The 17430-nt window shown below is 44.9% G+C and overlaps 1 protein-coding gene across 3 annotated transcripts in view; it reads right to left on the bottom strand.

Moving 5' to 3' along the window:
* Window positions 1–17430, bottom strand: part of MYO5B (myosin VB) — a 157490-nt gene that overhangs the window by 88856 nt on the left and 51204 nt on the right. For all 3 annotated transcript variants that reach the window (XM_065663542.1, XM_065663541.1, XM_065663543.1), the window contains exons 5-10: window positions 13586–13742; window positions 10912–11055; window positions 9874–9955; window positions 5103–5210; window positions 2884–2993; window positions 373–638 (exon numbers count right to left, since the gene is read on the bottom strand). In XM_065663542.1, coding sequence (XP_065519614.1) covers window positions 373–638; window positions 2884–2993; window positions 5103–5210; window positions 9874–9955; window positions 10912–11055; window positions 13586–13742 — 867 coding nt within the window. The remainder of the gene's footprint in view (window positions 1–372; window positions 639–2883; window positions 2994–5102; window positions 5211–9873; window positions 9956–10911; window positions 11056–13585; window positions 13743–17430) is intronic.

Consider the following 17430-nt stretch of genomic DNA (forward strand, 5'->3'; position numbering starts at 1 on the left):
CTGCTAAAGAAGCAGTTTCCTCAAACTACACATCAACCCCAGGAAGAGCCAAGAGCAGTCCTTGGTCTCCACATGGGCATCTTTACCCATAGCTCATCTTTAAGAGTGATGCTTTAAATAGCACAGGGGACAGAAATCCAAAATGGTAATGGCATGGGAGGTAAACCCCAGAAGCCATCACTAAAACATCTGTGTGCACAACTTTGGGTTCAAGGTTGCACAGTCTTCAGGAGGATCAAAAGTGCAAACCGCACACTGTTGCACCCCTTTCTATTGTTCCCATTACCTACCACAAGACAAGGCCAAGCAAAACATAAGAGATAAATCAGAAAGGATTAACTAAATAGCCTTACAAGCAGAAAGCGTGCCTACCCATAGATATCGAGCACGCCAATGAAGGAGTGCTGCTTGATGGTGGTGTGCAGGGCCTTGTTGATGTGTTGCACGATCCAGCTGAAGAGCCGGGCATAGATGTGCTTGGCCAGGGCATTCCTGGCATTCACCACTTGCTGCATGGACATGCTCTTCACGTAGGTTTCGGCCGTGGTGACCAGCTTGCGATGGCAGAGCCAGTGCTCCATCTGGCTGTGCTCCACACCCAGCAAGCTGCAGAAGCTGTTCAAGTGATTGTCCTTGCTCTGGGGGTAACAAGAAGCAAAGTCAGCAGGTTGGTGACACCCCAAAGCTGGAGATTCAACATCATGTTCCCAGATCAGTGCAAGAAATAAACAGCATTTCATAACTGTGTAGGGAAATACTGTGTTTCAATGTGGTTGACAAGAAACAGGAAAGCAATGGGCATTCATCCAGTTGAGCTAGCCTTCATGGATATGGACAAAATGGCTAACATGGAGCTCTGAATATTAATATACCCTATAGAATAGAATAGAATAGAATAGAATAGAATAGAATAGAATAGAATAGGGTTGGAAAGGGCCTCAAGATCATCTAGTTCCAATCCCCCTGCCATGGACAGGGACACCTCACACTAAACCATCCCACACAAGGCTTCCAACCTGGCCTTGAACACCGCCAGGGATGGAGCACTCACAACCTCCCTGGGCAACCCATTCCAGTGCCTCACCACCCTAACAGGAAAGAATTTCCTCCTTAGATCCAATCTAAACTTCCCCTGTTTCAGTTTTAACCCGTTACCCCTTGTCCTGTCACTACAGTCCCTCCCCAGCATCCCTTCAGATACTGGAAGGCTGCTATGAGGTCTCCATGCAGCCTTCTCTTCTCCAGGCTGAACAGCCCCAACTTCCTCAGCCTGTCTTCATACAGGAGGTGCTCCAGTCCCCTGATCATCCTCGTGGCCTCCTCTGGACTTGTTCCAGCAGTTCCATGTCCTTTTTATGTTGAGGACACCAGAACTGCACACAATGCTCCAGGTGAGGTCTCACAAGAGCAGAGCAGAGGGGCAGGATCACCTCCTTCAACCTGCTGGTCACGCTCCTTTTGATGCAGCCCAGGATACGGTTGGTTTCTGGGCTGCGAGCGCACACTGCAGCCGGCTCATGTTCATTTTCACTTCTGGTCTGGCCATCCTTAAAGTCTATGTTTGCATAAAGAGCAGATCACCACATTCACTGCCAACAGGAAGGAGTACTTTCTACTTTACTCCTCTTTGAGCTGCAGCTACACACTCCCTCACAGCAACCTTGATTAAGCCTGAAGTTAAAGGCTAGGGAATGTCATTACACCATGCCTTTCACAAACTAACTCCATTTTGAACAACAAATTCACAAAACGTGCATCACCAGAAGGGCTTGTGTTTTGCATAATCAATACAATGAGATATGAGCTTCATTTTCTCTAGTGCATTGTATTTTTTTTCCTTCCTCAAAGTAAGACAAGGCCGTTCTGAGTCTCTGTTATGCCCATATAGTTGACACTGCATTTTGGACAATGAGAAATTAATCTTCCTTTCCTCAGTGTAGTAACACACAACTAAAGGACGTAAACAGTTTCCAGATGCATACATGTACAGAAGGTGAACGGGTTTGGAGATGGGGAGGAAAATGCATTTTAAAAGACCTCTAGGATGCCTCATTGCTGTGATACCTTTTTGACTGCAGATTCAAAGTCAAAACAGGACTGATTTAATAGCATGCAATTACGTCTAAAGGTAATTAAACAACATGAACTCCTTTATAGAACTCAACATTGCCAGAGCAGACCATTTTCACATATCCATGTTGCCAAATATCAAGCAAACTACCTCCAGCATCTACTTGAACGCCACATTATCTCAAGGGTAACACTAAAAGTGTGCACAGAACCTGTTTCAATACTTTAATTAGGAAGAAACAACCCAGTCTGGGATGTAATGATAGTGTTTTCCATATAATTGCCTTTTTTTTTTCCCCCTCCTCTGACCAAACACAGAAACAGAAAAAAAAAAAACAAAACAAAACACTAGGCATTTTTAGTCTTATTTATTCTTGCTAATTAACTGTGCTGTGCTCCTTTGGGTATTGGATGGCCACATTACAAGCCGCAGCTTCATGGGTTTGCTAATAGGAAAGTGGTTCTAGAGCATCACACCTTTTGCTGGTGGGAGTCACTGTTCACCCAATACTCTGGGCACCAAGTCTTTTAAGAAAGCAGGAGGAGTTGAAGAGGGGTTGCAATGTAAGATGGTAAGCAGTGGTAAGCAGCCTTTACATCACCTCATTCACAGGCTGGCTAGAGAGGAGAAATAATGCATTGTCTTCCAGGAAAGTCTAAGCAACCAGGAAATTATGGTGTGTTTTCAAAAAATTCAAAGAAAACCAGCAGAAAAAGGGCTTTCTAACAAAAGATACTGCCGTGAAGCTGAACACATTCAATGTCGCCCGATTTATAAGCTCCCCATGTACCCCACTCTTGCTGGTGACCTACCGATATACTACAGGCATCGCCGTCTCGTTCCACTCGGATTTCCAAGTTCCCTAGGTGCAGAATGGCAGCAATTATCCTAAAAATGGTCATCTGATGAGACTCCTTCACTCCTACGGGAACAATTGACAGCTAGCTGTCACAACAGAAAACAAACTGCAATTTTCAGTTCATTTGAAAACACATGCAGTGTTTTATTTCCTTCCCAGGATGCTGCGTTTCAGAGCTATCAGACCTCTCCCAGAAAACACATCATAAGCTCTCAGTTAAGTCATCACTCAAAAATGAGAGCAGAGGATGTGAGAGGAGCTGCTTATGTTATTTCTTTGGTTGCATCAGAGCAGTTTTATCACAGATGGGTTTAATACTATTGTGAAAATGCACAAAACCAAGGACACTACTCAATAATGATCAAACAGGACCAGAACTGTAGGAGTTCTGTGGCTTTCACAGAACAAGGAGTCACTTCTCTGTGATCTCAGTCTAGCAGCAAGATCTTGCTGATAACTGAAGCAAGGAAGTTACAACTTACTGCTGGCATCTCACAAACAGAAGAGAAAATTAAAGCCATGTACATGATGCACGCCTCCAGACTGGTGTTACCGCTGGATACATCAGTTCACCATGAAGGTGATGTGGAGCTCTATTTTACCATCCCCATTGCCCCAACAGGAGCTATGCATTGCGAGTCTTCACTGGGGTTGTAAGATGTTATTGTTATATATTATTTTTCTGGCATGATTTTGCAGGAGCTTTGCCCAGCAGCTGTCTGCACATGGCTTTCTTGCTGCATCTTGCACTTTTACATCCCAGCTGGGTTTCTGTGCCCCTTTTGTGTTCAGTGCTGGTGTCCTCATTATACACCCAAGGTCTGAGACATCACCTGCTGTTTTTTGAATTATCAAGAGCTTCCCTCTCTCGGGATTTCTCTGTTATCAGCACAGTGAGAAACGTTTCAAGGTTATTGAAAGGAGCAATGCTCTGCTGTTACTTGGCACTCTTAATTGAAGTTAAGCCTCGCTAGGGTGGAGAACTGCAGATAAATATGACTTGTTACACATACAAAAACAGGCCTAGAAAGTGTAGTAGCAATTTCACTAGGCCCTGAACAGAACCAGACAGAGCTTGGAAACACATAAAAAAAAAAACATGAAAGGCAAAGCCAGAGGAAGCACATGAAGAGCAGGAAAACATCAAATTGGTAGTGGAAGGAGATGCTCACACAGTGCTTCACAGGGACCAGCAGGAGACAGGGGGTCAGCCTGGAGATGTAGAGAAGGGGACCAAAGAGAGACTACACATAACAAGGTGATGTGGAGAAAGCTCCTTGGGGATTACAGTCCCCTGTGCAAGTCTGGAGCATTCAGTGGAGTAATTTTTAAGTATTCACCAAAGTCACACAAGCCAGACATGAGGAGGGTAAATACAAAGACAAGACACTGCTGCTACCCCAGAGAAAAAGTGGTTGAGCCCACCTAAAACACAAAGAGGACAAAGGTTGTGTGGTTGGAGTACATCTGCTCAGGGGCATTTCACAGCCAGCTGTGAACACCGTGAGTTCCTCTCCCAACACGTGAAATGCAGCGGGGAGGCACCAAGACTTAAACAAGATTTAAAAACATGGCTTCAGATAAATATTAATAAACAGGGAAAGTTTTCCCCGGCAAAAACTGTTTTTCCTGTCAAAGAGCTGGTGCTGCAGGTAGGTGATGGCATTGCTCACCTGTAGCATGAACCTGTGGTTGTTGCAGTGGTAGATTTTGCAACTGGCCATGCAAATGTGGACTCTGCAGAGCAGGGATGTAGTCAGCACATTATTCCCAACCATCAGTTAGTTGGTACAATAGTGTGCTGGTCTGAAAAGTGACATCACCCTCAACCCAAATACAAACTGAACTGCAGAGTAATAGCTCTTTTCCTGCTTATAAATAGGGTAAAAAATAGAAAGTCAAAGCTGCAGCACAGCTTTGACTCCAGAATGGTTTATGTAGGTTTCTCTTAAACCCAGTGTCTTCCTCCGTTTCACTGCTGCTTCACAGATAGCTGTGTGAAACACTTCTGCAGCTCATACTAAAGAACAAGGTAAAGCCAACTAGGTCAATAGGAAAAACAGATTGTTACGTCTCTTGGTGTTAGAGGAGAGCCATATAGTTCAGGCAAAATACTGAATACATCTGCAAGAGATTTCTGCTAGGAAGGCTCCAATGAGAGCAACCCCTTACCAAGTAGGGTGAAGGCATGCCTTGTTTTCTCAAAGTCATCAGCATCATCCACACCAGCAACAGACGTGCCACCCCCCTGAGATGTGTAGAAGTAGTCTTCAGCACACGCTAGGAGAGAAGAAAGAGAAGAAATACATCAGCGTGCAGCACTTATCCCTGCGGCCACTCTCCAGAGTGTGTTCTGGGATGCTCACTGTCCCCCACCACCTCATTCCCAAAGAGCACCCATCTCTTTTGAACCACAGTTTACTCAGAAATGGATGAAGTACAACCTTGATAAGTGACTGTAGCTACTTCTTGCAGTGACAAAACCCCTTCCCCATGCAAAGCAAGCTCATTCAGAGCAGAGCTAGGGTATATTTGCAATTCAAATAACATCTGTATTGCATCGGTGTTGACTGTTTGAAACACATTACTACTTTATTCTTTTTATCCTGTTTCATATACTCACAACCGATTCAGATACTTTAAACCCTTTCCCCCATAATGCCTTAAATCAGTGGAGCAATGGGAATGGAGAATCGCCTGCAGTGCCAGCATTACACCATTTGAGCATTCGTGGTTTAGCACAGTTATTTCAGAACAACACAAAACTATATCCTATGGAGACTGAGATGCATTTTAAATGCAGATGCAACAAAAAGAGACAACAGGATTGATACCCACTTTAAAGTTGCACAAGCAATTGCCCCTCCTTTAAACAAGGGCTTAGTTGAGGCCAAAACTATGAAGACACAAGCCAAAGGCTGCTAGGCTGAGTGCTGGCAGAGCTGGAGCAGGCTTGGGGAGCCCAGGAGGGGGGTAACTTCCCCATCCTACCCAGAATCAGTCCCCAGCACCAGCTTCAGCTTGCTTCAAACTAGGTAGCAGTGACTTGCAGAGAAAACCTCAGAAAATTCATTAACATTCACAAACATATTTCTGAATTATCATGGAAGTAACGACAAAACCAGCCTACTGTGCGTTCCACATCAGCCTGCTGGTAACCTTTAAAATCACTGCAATTTGTACCTTTTTTGAATCACATTGCCACCAGAAGGTCCTCATCCCTTCCCAGACCTCCTGCAGAGGCTTTTGCATTAGCTATACTTTCAGGCTGTTAAGAAAAACACTTAATTCTCTCTGGCATTCAAAGCCCTGGGACCCAGAGATTTCAGTAACTCTGCTCATGGCTGGAGCATCAGGAGCAAGGGGCAGAAAATGCTGTTTGGTGTCAGAGAGCTGATGTCCATGCTGGTGCTCCCAGCACAACAGAACTCACCCAGCCTGTGATGGACTACCTGCGCTGTGGTGCCAGGCTGAGAGAGCTGGGCTGGGGCAGCCTGGACAAGAGAAGGCTCCTGAAGGGGAGACCTGAGAGCAGCTCCAGTGCCTAAAGGGGCTGCAGGGAACCTGGAGAGGGGCTTGGGACAAGGGCCTGTAGGGACAGGGCAAGGGGAATGGCTTGAACCTGCCCGAGGGGAGACTGAGATGAGCTCTTAGGCAGAAGCTCTTCCCTGTGAGGGTGCTGAGGCGCTGGCACAGGGTGCCCAGAGAAGCTGTGGCTGCCCCATCCCTGGCAGTGCTCAAGGCCAGGTTGGACACAGGGGCTTGGAGCAAGCTGTTCCAGTGGAAGGGGCCCTGCCTGCGGCAGGAGATTGGAGCTGAACGAGCTCTGTTGTTCCTTCCATCACAAACCAGTCTGTGGTTCTAGGATTCTATGATTAACAGCTTGATGTTTCTGCACATCACCCTGCAAGATGCATCCCAAGCTGGTGGTGGTTGATGGTACAGGACATCAGACTCCAATTTTATACGTCAACACTGGGATCTGTTTCTGCCTCAAGTCATCTCTGGTGTAACTGGTTCTAATATTCGTGTTCCAATCTGTGTACAATGATTTTAATAACCACAGAAGCTCTTTGATTCACTGCAAACAAATAAAACACGTTCATGCTTTGCACCATTGCCCAGGCATCAGTAAGTTAATCACACTTGGGAAGGCACTTTGTTGAATACTGACTCCCGCATTTTTGAGTCAGATATTTATTTTCTAGTTTAAAATCAAGCTTTTAGAAGAGCCAGCACTTACTAGTTTGCTCTGTTGGGCTCACACAGAGATTCTCTTTATTTGCCAGCATTTTACAATATAAAAGATAGCAACAACAATTTTTTGTGTGTGCAAGACCCAAAGGAGAAAAAAAAGACCCAACATTTTATACGGAAAAATATATATGCTCCTCTCTAGCTAAGAAAAGATGGATTTTCACATCAAGATACCACTTAAGCCTTGGGAAGACAAGGTTGACAGGTATGTAAGGTACAGTTTACATGAGTAAAAAAAAAGTGTGTTTTGACTAGTCATCTCAAGATACAGGCTGGTACAGCTGATGCAAAGTTGGTAATGAAAAAAATCCCACAAAAGAAAGAAAAACCATTCAACTGTGCTCATTTGCACTCACAGAAAACCTCCCACCACTATTAATTCAACAGGTCAAGGCAGAGCCTGGTTCACCCCAACAAAAGTAGCTCATGGCACCCATGTACCCCAAAAGACATCCCCACCTAGCATATGAGCAGCTATGAAAACGTTTTGTGGAAGTATTTCTAAGTTATTGCAAGGTGACAGTGCAGGAAACACCAAAGACACGCACTTTGGATTTTGGAGAGAATCACTTCTTTTCCCGTTGCTGCGTTCCACCCAAATGCAGAAGCCGCAGGCCGTTCAGATACTTGTGTGCACTGCGATACACAGCAAATGCACAAGTACCATGGAAAAGTGGAGCTGGAGACTGGCACACACTGACAGCATCAAAGTTTGATTAGAAATGACCCATCTCCGTTGGCTAACAGCCCTGGCACCCATTGCCTCCTACACCGCCAGCTGCTGCCGTTACACATTGTCCCTTGAGACACTGAAGTTGAGAGCCACAGTCACAACAGCATAAAGATGTCCTGGATGATGCACCAGGAGAGCAGAGTGCTCTCATTCTTCACTATTACTAGTCACAACAAATACAGACAACGCTTTTAAAGAGCTGTGCTGAACAAGACTGATACTTCCTCTGATCCACATGTTCCCAAGAACAGAAAGGTGGTTTCACAGCTGGAGCTCTCCCATATCAACTCATCTCCCAGACTGGGCTGAAATAATTTAAGTCTGAGTTTTAAGATGCCAGCAGACATCACCATAATTCATGCTATCTTTGCAAAAATGAGGCACATAATCCCATGGCAGGAACTCTTTAAAGTGCTCAGAGAGATGTGATTTGGGGTCATGTAAGTCTGCAATGGGACCAGACACATGCTCTTCAATGGTACCTGGGAAGCTGCTATTAGAAGAACATAATTTTCGTGCCCTTAGAGACCAAAAGGAGCCCCAGGTCCATCACAAGCCTTGAACTACATGCAGAGCCAGGTTTCATACTATGGCTGGTGCACAGTGAATCATGCAAAACCTTCACCCAGGAATCCTGGGACAGACATTATGGTTATACTTAGACAGTCTCTGAAGTTATCTTATGCCTTAGCAAATTCATGATGCGGTTGTCTGATTTGGTGTCACTGAGCAGAATATAGACTACAGCTGGGTAACACACTGACATTTCCTGCTGACAAAAGGACAAGAAGAGGAGTGCTTCCATTTCAGCACCAGCACTCAGTAAGTGTAGCCAACATGCCTACTGTGACCCAAAAAGTCATTAAGACAAGCCCAGAATTATCCAGGAACTGAATCTCTCTTGATCTGCCATTGATCACCCATGATGGAAACCTCTGAAAGACTGCAGTGACACAATGCTCTGAGTTGGGATCACAATCCACCTTGCTCTCCATTTGTAGTACTTAAAAATACCTTTTAAGCCTTGCTTCTCTTCTTAAGCAGCAGCAAATGTTCGAGATTTTGGAACTATAATTACAACACATCTCTATGCCACCAGGTGTAAACCCTTTTATTCAGGTGGTTTTGCTGCAAATCCTGGCAGGAAAAACAACTCAGGAGTTTACCGTTGAAAAGATCTGATGGATCACAACTACTCCTGCCAAGACCCTGGCCGTATCAACCCATACTAACATATTTGATTTAAAACACGTGTCTTTACATACAAAATATTGTTTTGTACAATCTTAACACATGATCTCCCTGCATTAGCTGGTGTCTACCACAGTGTGTGGTTTCACTGCAGTTCTGCAGCCAGTTTCTACAAAATACATACGCTTCTTCTTGTCTCCCACCACGGCTAACCTCCAGGAGAAAGCTCCTACCACTGGCAGTGCTTGCAGAAACCTAACAGCACCAACCAGGGCAACACAAACTTCATGTATATTCTGAAGCAAGCTGCTGCACAGCAGAGGTGATGAGCGCTGGTGTCTCATCACAGATTCACAGACTGGTTTGAGTTAGAAGGGACTTTAAAGCTCATCCAGTTCCAACCCCTGCCACAGGCAGGGACCCCTTCCACTGGAGCAGCTTGCTCCAAGCCCCTGTGTTCAACCTGGCCTTGAGCACTGCCAGGGATGGGGCAGCCACAGCTTCTCTGGGCACCCTGTGCCAGCGCCTCGCCACCTCATCCCTACCTCACCCATCCAATATGCCACATGCCTGAAGATGGTATGAGCAAACCTGGGTGCCACTGGGGAGAAGCTGCCCTTCAAGCTCATCTCCCTTTACCTCCTCTCACTGAACAGGAACACATGACCTCATCAATGACCTGCATTTCTAACCTCATCATGTCTTCCTGTCGCAATCACAGCTAGCCAGCAACACCAGTGCACAGGGGGGTAAAGTACTTACTTAGCCCAAGGTCTTTGAATTCTGGTAGACTCGCTGAGGCACAAAGCTGATAGAAGATGTGGTAGTTGCGCTCATCCTCCGCCTATGGGAAAACATTGAGTTACTAGAGGCACAAAGAGGTTACAGCACTGCTCCCATGCTCAGCCCAGTGCTCACTGAGCCCAGGGTTATCCCAACCCAATCTCCTGCTTTCCACCATCAAGACCCTCTCAGTGCCACCAAGAAGACAGAGATCTTTTGCCATCTGGGAAAGAGGAGGTGCTAAGCCTTGTCCTGACCCATGTACCTTGCCCATCTTGCAAATGAAATAAGTAACTTTATACTACCTTCCATGCCTTATCCTTATCTGGGATAACTGCTAACAGAGTTAGCAAGCACCACTTTGCAAACTGACATGGCAACATAAAGAGGGGGCCTACACTCACGACTTCCCAAAGTTGTTCCTTTTAATGATTTTGTAGGTTTGGGGGTTTTGGTGTGTAAGGACATAAGTGTTTCAGGTGCTTATGACCTAGATCTCAAGCACAAACCAAGAAAGCTTGTCCTGAGCCCAGCACAAGAAACCCGTGTGACGTGTCACAGCAGTGACATTAGCTTCCTCAGCTGCTCTCCTGCTTCTGCTCCATCTTCAGACCTGAAGACTGTTGCCTCGAATTTATTTTTCCTGGCTTTTTCATGAAAAACCTCTTTTTCAGAAAAAAGTTCTGCTGCTGCCCAGAGAAATCTTTCCATCCCTGCCCATCAGCCAGGCCAGGAGCAGTGGTCCCTCCTTTAGGTTCCAGCCTCAGGTAGATGAAGGGAACAGCCAGAGCCCAACTAACAAGTCTCACAGGTACTTATGAAGTCATCAGATTGGGATCATCAAGAAAAACTGCAAAAGACTGAGTCTGAAAGACACATCTTGGATCTGTCTCCACCAGGAGAAACACCTTTAGAGTGGTATTTTTAACCTACAGAAATACCCAGACTATTAAATTTCCTGGACTAGAGCACAAAAAAATGAAAGAAAAAAAACAACACCAACCCACAACTCCTCACCTGGAATACAACTCGTGATTTTTCCAACAGGTAAGTCCTCATATTGGCACCAATGATGTGGTATCTTTTATCAAAGCCAATCTGAATGTATTTCCCAAAGCGACTGCTGTTGTCATTCCTTGTTGTTTTAGCATTTCCAATTGCCTGCATGAAACAAAATTAAACATTAACCTTTAATTTTTAAGGTTTTTTAAACATTTAAATGTGTAATCAGTGTTACATAAACACTCATGGGAGGATTTGAGGAAAACCACTTCCCAGATGCAGAAGGCAAAGCAACGACATGACTTTTGGGAAAATTCTTTGTTGAAAATCTGGTGTTTCAGAATTTTTATAGAAGAAAAATACATAGAAACAGCAATGAGTATTTGCACAGTAATTAGATCATCTACAACCCAACAGCCATAGCACTCTTGTTTTGTTTTTTCCACCACCATTCCCCTGTCCTGAGATGATGAGCCTCAAGCAAGCACGGAAGTGATGAAAGGGGATGGACATGTACAGACAAGAGCCCTCAGGCGTCTTGAAGGATGTCTGCCTGTCCCAGCCTTTACTTGCAGACTACCTCAACCTATGGCACAGCTCCTGGGGAACACGCCAAGTGCACATCCTTAACAAGAATCACAGTATTACCTACAGCATCACATTGACATCATCCAAAATTCTTCGATCATAGAACCTGATGCCTCCAATTGCATGCGGAGGACTCCCCAATCTGTGCAGTACAGTGCTGCCTACACAAAAGAGGCTGTTGCACACACAAAGCTGCTCCTTGCTGCCTGACCCTTTGGCTGCTCCACCTCTCCATTGAGTGTTGAGGGTTCCTCGACTCAACAGCCTCAGCATCACACTCAGAGCAAGCCCTGCCTGCTCCATGCCCTATCCATTCACCACCAATCCAACCTCTATGTAGCTAACGCATCCCCTTCCTCCAAGGCCCATTTATCATAGAACGGTTTGATTTGGAAGGGACCCTAAAGCTCATCCAGTTCCAGCCACCTGCCACAGGCAGGGACACCTTCCACTAGAGTAGCTTGCTCCAAGCCCCATCCAACCCCTCTACTGCGGTTCACCCTTCCACATCACTTACAGTGCTCCCAGATCCACAGTCCCCACTTCCCACCTCCAACCCTCCAGCACTTACCCCAGACTGTACATAAAAGCAGCAGGGCAGAGGCAGAGCATTCACATTCCATTTCTGCGCAGAAACTAATGCCCATTCCCCAGAAAATGGGGTTCACAAACTGCTACAACACACACTACAACTAGGTATTTTGCATGCTGAATTGAGCATCCAGAATACCATCATCACTTTATCTCATGTGATTCAATTCCTTGGCTATAGAGCAGAGATACCTGCCCCATCGTCCCAGCAGGGACATATATCCTACACATCAAACACAGCTCACCTCAGCACTAAGGGCTATTTCACGACACACACACCCCTCTACTCCATCTTCACGCTAATTCTGGGGTTTTTGCACATCAGGCAGCTCTCTTTCTCGATTTTTGCATGAAAAATGTTCTCAACAATTTCCAGTAAAGACAGACAGGATCCCTGGCCCTGGCACTCAGAAATTACATCCAGAACTGAACACAGGCAAGAAAATTAGCGCAACAAAATTATAGGGTCACATAGAAGAATAGTGTGTACTATGAATTTTTCCTTGAATGCTTTTTAAGTGCTCCCAGGTATTGCAGCTACATTTCACAGAGGCAAAAGAGATGAGCAAGGAAAGGAGTAAACCAGCATGAAGCCCATGCTGCAGCAGATCATTGAGTGTTCTCTGCCAGCCTTACAGTTCTTACTCCTCACTTGCACAGCCACTTGTTTTATCATTCTAGCTAGCACCCCACATCAGGCAGCATGATGCCAGACCACGCATGCTGCTTCTGGGTCTGGGGTGGGCTTGGGTTTTGTCCTACATCAGCCACCTCCTCAGTGTCTATTATGACAATTCTGGCCATGAGTGGTGGGAAACCTCCCTGCAAGTTAATCCAAGCCTAAGGTTAAATACAGGACTTGAATTGTTTTGCAAACAAAGGCACTCTGACTCCAAAATCCCTTTGGAAAATAAGTTTAGACATTTATTTTCACCATCTAGACATGGTGCAATGAAGTAGAGTCGCTTTTCCCCTTTCTTTTATATTTACAAAAGGAGGTTTTTCTCTTCAGAGCAAGAATTTCCCTATAACAAGACTTGTTATTTCCCTATATGACCGACTGCAATAGAAAATTAGCAAAAACAGAACTGCATTGAAATATCTCAAAACAGATTAATCCTTTTCTTTTATATTTCACCCTTCTACAAATAAATAAAATTTGGAGCTATCGTGCAGTAGCAAAACAAGGAGGAAGATGAACATGACGAAATACTAGTGATGGGCCTACCACTCAGGCTCTCCGCTATGGAGCTCCATCAAACACCAGCTCCTGAAGCCATGCTGGGGATGTATGGACTCAACTTCAAGACCATGAAATAGAGGAGCAATTGGGCCTAGCTAAATGGAAGCCATCAGTGTGTTTCTGCGCTGCAGCCCAGCTCAGCGCTGCTGTGAGGCTGCAAATCAGGTCTGGCTCACAAACCCTTGCAGCTCTCAATGTTTCTGTGACTTCAGGAGACACACGCAGAATTCACTGTAAGCAAGACAAAGGAAGTGCTGCAGCTTTTACCTCCATAATTGGGCTTGATGCGAGGACTTTGGTCTCGATGTTGGTCTCGCTGGCAGAACCACCAACAGTTGCAAAGAAGCGCATGGCATATTTGGCAGAAACTGTCTTTCCAGCACCAGACTCCCCGCTCACGATGATGGACTGGTTCTTCTCATCCCTGTTGCAGCAGAAGAGAAAAGCATTTGTGAGTTAATCCGCTTCCTTGTTAACAGTTTGTTTGCATCATGCAATGATCTTCCATCTTCACATGTCATTGACTCCCTCACCTTATTGTTCATGTTATGGATGCTGGATTTATTCTGTACTGCACCAAAATAATGAAGAAGAATACATAGTAGTGGTACGTCTCAGCTAAAATATAAAGGACATTTTGAACATCTCCAGAACATCTTCAAGGACTTGCAAAGACAGCATGAGATCAACTCCTGCATGAAGTGCTGTGGCTTTCTTCACTCCTGGAGCACATAGCCCAGCATTGGGAAGCCCATCCTTTCATACCACAGTAACAAACCTTCTCTGCTTTACATTTGCTTGGAGAACAACAAGCACTGGTTGGATATTAGTTTCTAATATTATATATTTAATTTTTCCCTCCAACACGTTCACTCGAGCATTAGAGATCTTTGTCTGCAAAACAAGTTGTGAAAGTTGCTCAAGTAGCCTATTGCTGAGCTATTATGCTCCAAATAAGTTAAAAACGCTGAAGTTGTGAAATCAAGCACCTGAAAATTGGGAAATTGCAGAAGTCCTATGATTCCCTATACAATCATATGAATATCAACATTTTTACGTATATACATATATAACATCTGTTCAAAACTTTGGCAACAATAATACAAAGCATGTAACTGACATCAGGCTCACACTATCCATCCCCAAATCCTGCAAAATTGTAAGTCACTGCTCCAAAGTGCAGAGGTACTTCTGGGATCGAGAGGTAAAAACAGACTAATGAAGAGTTTAAAAGCAATTCCTGGTAGACATCACTAAGTAAGGTCTGTTCCACTCCTGAAGCTTTGCAAAAGCTTTTAAGAATGACTCACTCATTAACAGAAGGATTGGGCAGACTTACCTTCCCTCCAAGCACACACTACATTTGCTTACAAAAGTGTTGAAACCTCCAGGGCACAGGACTTTGCATAGGGAAGTTGAGGGTGCCTAACCTCAGGTAGCTTTTGAGCTTTGCATGGAGCACAAGACTAACCTTAATGCCTTTTTCTACTTGCAAAACTCATCATTCACACAAAAAAAACCCCTCTTGCACAAGTCATCATGTCTATATTAAATACCTAGTTCTTCCCACCATAGGTGCACAAAGTGGTACCCATTAGATACATCCCAATAATTAATCAGTTTAATGTGCCTGAGCTACAAGGCAAAGAAAGCATCAGGGCACTAAGGGGAGCTCATTTTGAGGAGAACTACATCCCTCTAGGCAAAGATCTGCTGGCACTGTGAGGAAGTGCCTCTGGTGCAGTGGGATCTGCTCCCTATGGCATCCCGGCACATGGCAAACCCAACACCTCCGCAATGTGGCCACAGACTTTCGGAAGGAAAGAGTTTTCATTGTAGGATTTGATATCAGCTCCCAAGCTACCAGAGGTATAGAGGTATGCTGCAAGTATGTAATTGAGTGTAGTTTTAAAGAAGATCAAATTAAACTTCCCAGAATCTGCCCAGCTTCCATGAATCAGAGCTGAATGCAGGCACACAAAACCATATATACCAGTGCAACAATAAAGTTAGACTTTGCAGTTCTTTTGACATCAGGAAACACTAAAAAATGCATTTCAATTTAAGATACTTGGTTCAAGTTTATACCAGCAGGAGACGAGAACAGGGGTTAAATGATTGCCATATATTACTCTTTCAATAAAAATACAAAGATGCTGCAACACCACACTATTACTTTCCCCTTCTGCAGGCATGTACATCTTAATTCCTTGAAGAATTCTGACTCTATAAAGTCAAACATGTGACATTTTGGTGCAAACCACAACTTTGTGACACTTCCAGCACTGGCAAGTTAATATCCAACTCTATATTTTACAGGTACTGATTCACAAAGTGCATCTTATCTATCCCTTATCCAGCTCCACCAGTCTCCTGGGCATCACCCATTAGGAAGGCAAGAGGAGCCTCCAACCTCCGCATCTCTACCACCTGTGAACTGAGCACAACCTCACCCAGGCAGACAACAACCTGGAGCTGGTGTTCCTGGTGACTCACCCCAGGTGGGGACAACCTGCTTATCTTACCCAGGACTTGCTAAGTCATGGCTATATAGAATCATAGAATCATAGAACAGTTAGGGTTGGAAAGGACCTCAAGATCATCCAGTTCCAACCCCCCTGCCATGGGCAGGGACACCTCACACTAAACCATCCAACACAAGCTTCATCCAACCTGGCCTTGAACACCGCCAGTGATGGAGCACTCACAACCTCCCTGGGCAACCCATTCCAGTGCCTCACCACCCTCACAGGAAAGAATTTCCTCCTTAGATCCAATCTAAACTTCCCCTGTTTAAGTTTTAACCCATTACCCCTTGTCCTGTCACTACAGTCCCTGACAAAGAGTCCCTCCCCAGCATCCCTATAGGCCCCCTGTGCATCTTGGCACAGCCACCATGACTCTGCTGCAGGCAGCCAGCTGGCAGGATGCAGACAGGGGCCTGCCAACATGCCTGTCTCACACCTCTACATTTCCATGGGTATGCAGTAAAGCTGGTTTTGTAGCATGAGCCATCAGACACATGAGCCCAGGGGAGGAAACCTGTGCCAACTTCAGAGTTAGGAAGGAAGACTAAGAACCAAACCAGAAATAGGCTAGATAAGCCCACATCAGCAGTTCCTGGGACAGGTGATGGCAGCAATATACCATGGTTTATCTCTGATAAAAGTAGGTGACAAGTTTCACCTCTGCTTTAATCCTTATGGACAATCACTTGCTGAAGTCCAGCAGTGAACATCCTATGTTGGTTATGAGTAGGATGCAACACATAAAACTTGTGTTGGCTACAAAGAAATCACAGTATCATGGTATCATAGAATAGTTAGGGTTGGAAAGGACCTTAAGATCAGCTCTGGCATGGGCTGCAAGAGCAGATGAACAGACTATTCTTCATCAGAGGTGAGGAAGAAGCAGAAGAAAGAGGTGACAACCAAGATCTCTGCCAGCAAGCACTGGCCTTGAGAAAGGAACTCTGCGAATGCAAAGGTGTCTGTCTGGCTTAGAGCTACACTTGCCTGAAAGTCACTTGAGAATTTTTGCTCATTCAGTTCAGAAAACATTTCACTACCACTTTTTTTTTTAAGTCAAGATGAAAACTACACCATTCTGAGAGAGAACTTTTGGATGAATGAAGCCAGTAAAGCTCAAAATAGAGGAATTATGCATTACTTGGCATCCAGTCAGCACTGCTACAAGGTAGTGTTTTATAATCTGGCTTTTTTCTATTTAAAATTCAGAACTAATACCTCTTGCTACCAAACTTCTCCATATCAGCTACTGGGGTATGGCTGGCTGAAGCAGGCAGAGACCATCCCATCAGGAAGATCATCCAAGGGGATCTCCAGACCCACAGTCTCTGTGGGATTCAGGTCCCATCACAAACTGCCTTTTAAGTGGCATCCTGAGTGTTGTACTCCTGTCTCTGATTTGCCTTATTTTAAAACTACCATCATTCTCCAAAAGACATTGAACCTAGTGATAAAAACCAAGGACAACACCATTTGCTGCTACTACTGCTGCTTGGCCTCATTTTATTAGAGCTTCTCAAGAATTTGCCCTAACAGCTGATGTGCAGCTACATGGAATGGGCCAGGCAGGTTCTCCATGCATTG

Source organism: Lathamus discolor, chromosome Z (genome assembly GCF_037157495.1).
Source record: "Lathamus discolor isolate bLatDis1 chromosome Z, bLatDis1.hap1, whole genome shotgun sequence".
Lineage (NCBI taxonomy): Eukaryota > Metazoa > Chordata > Aves > Psittaciformes > Psittacidae > Lathamus > Lathamus discolor.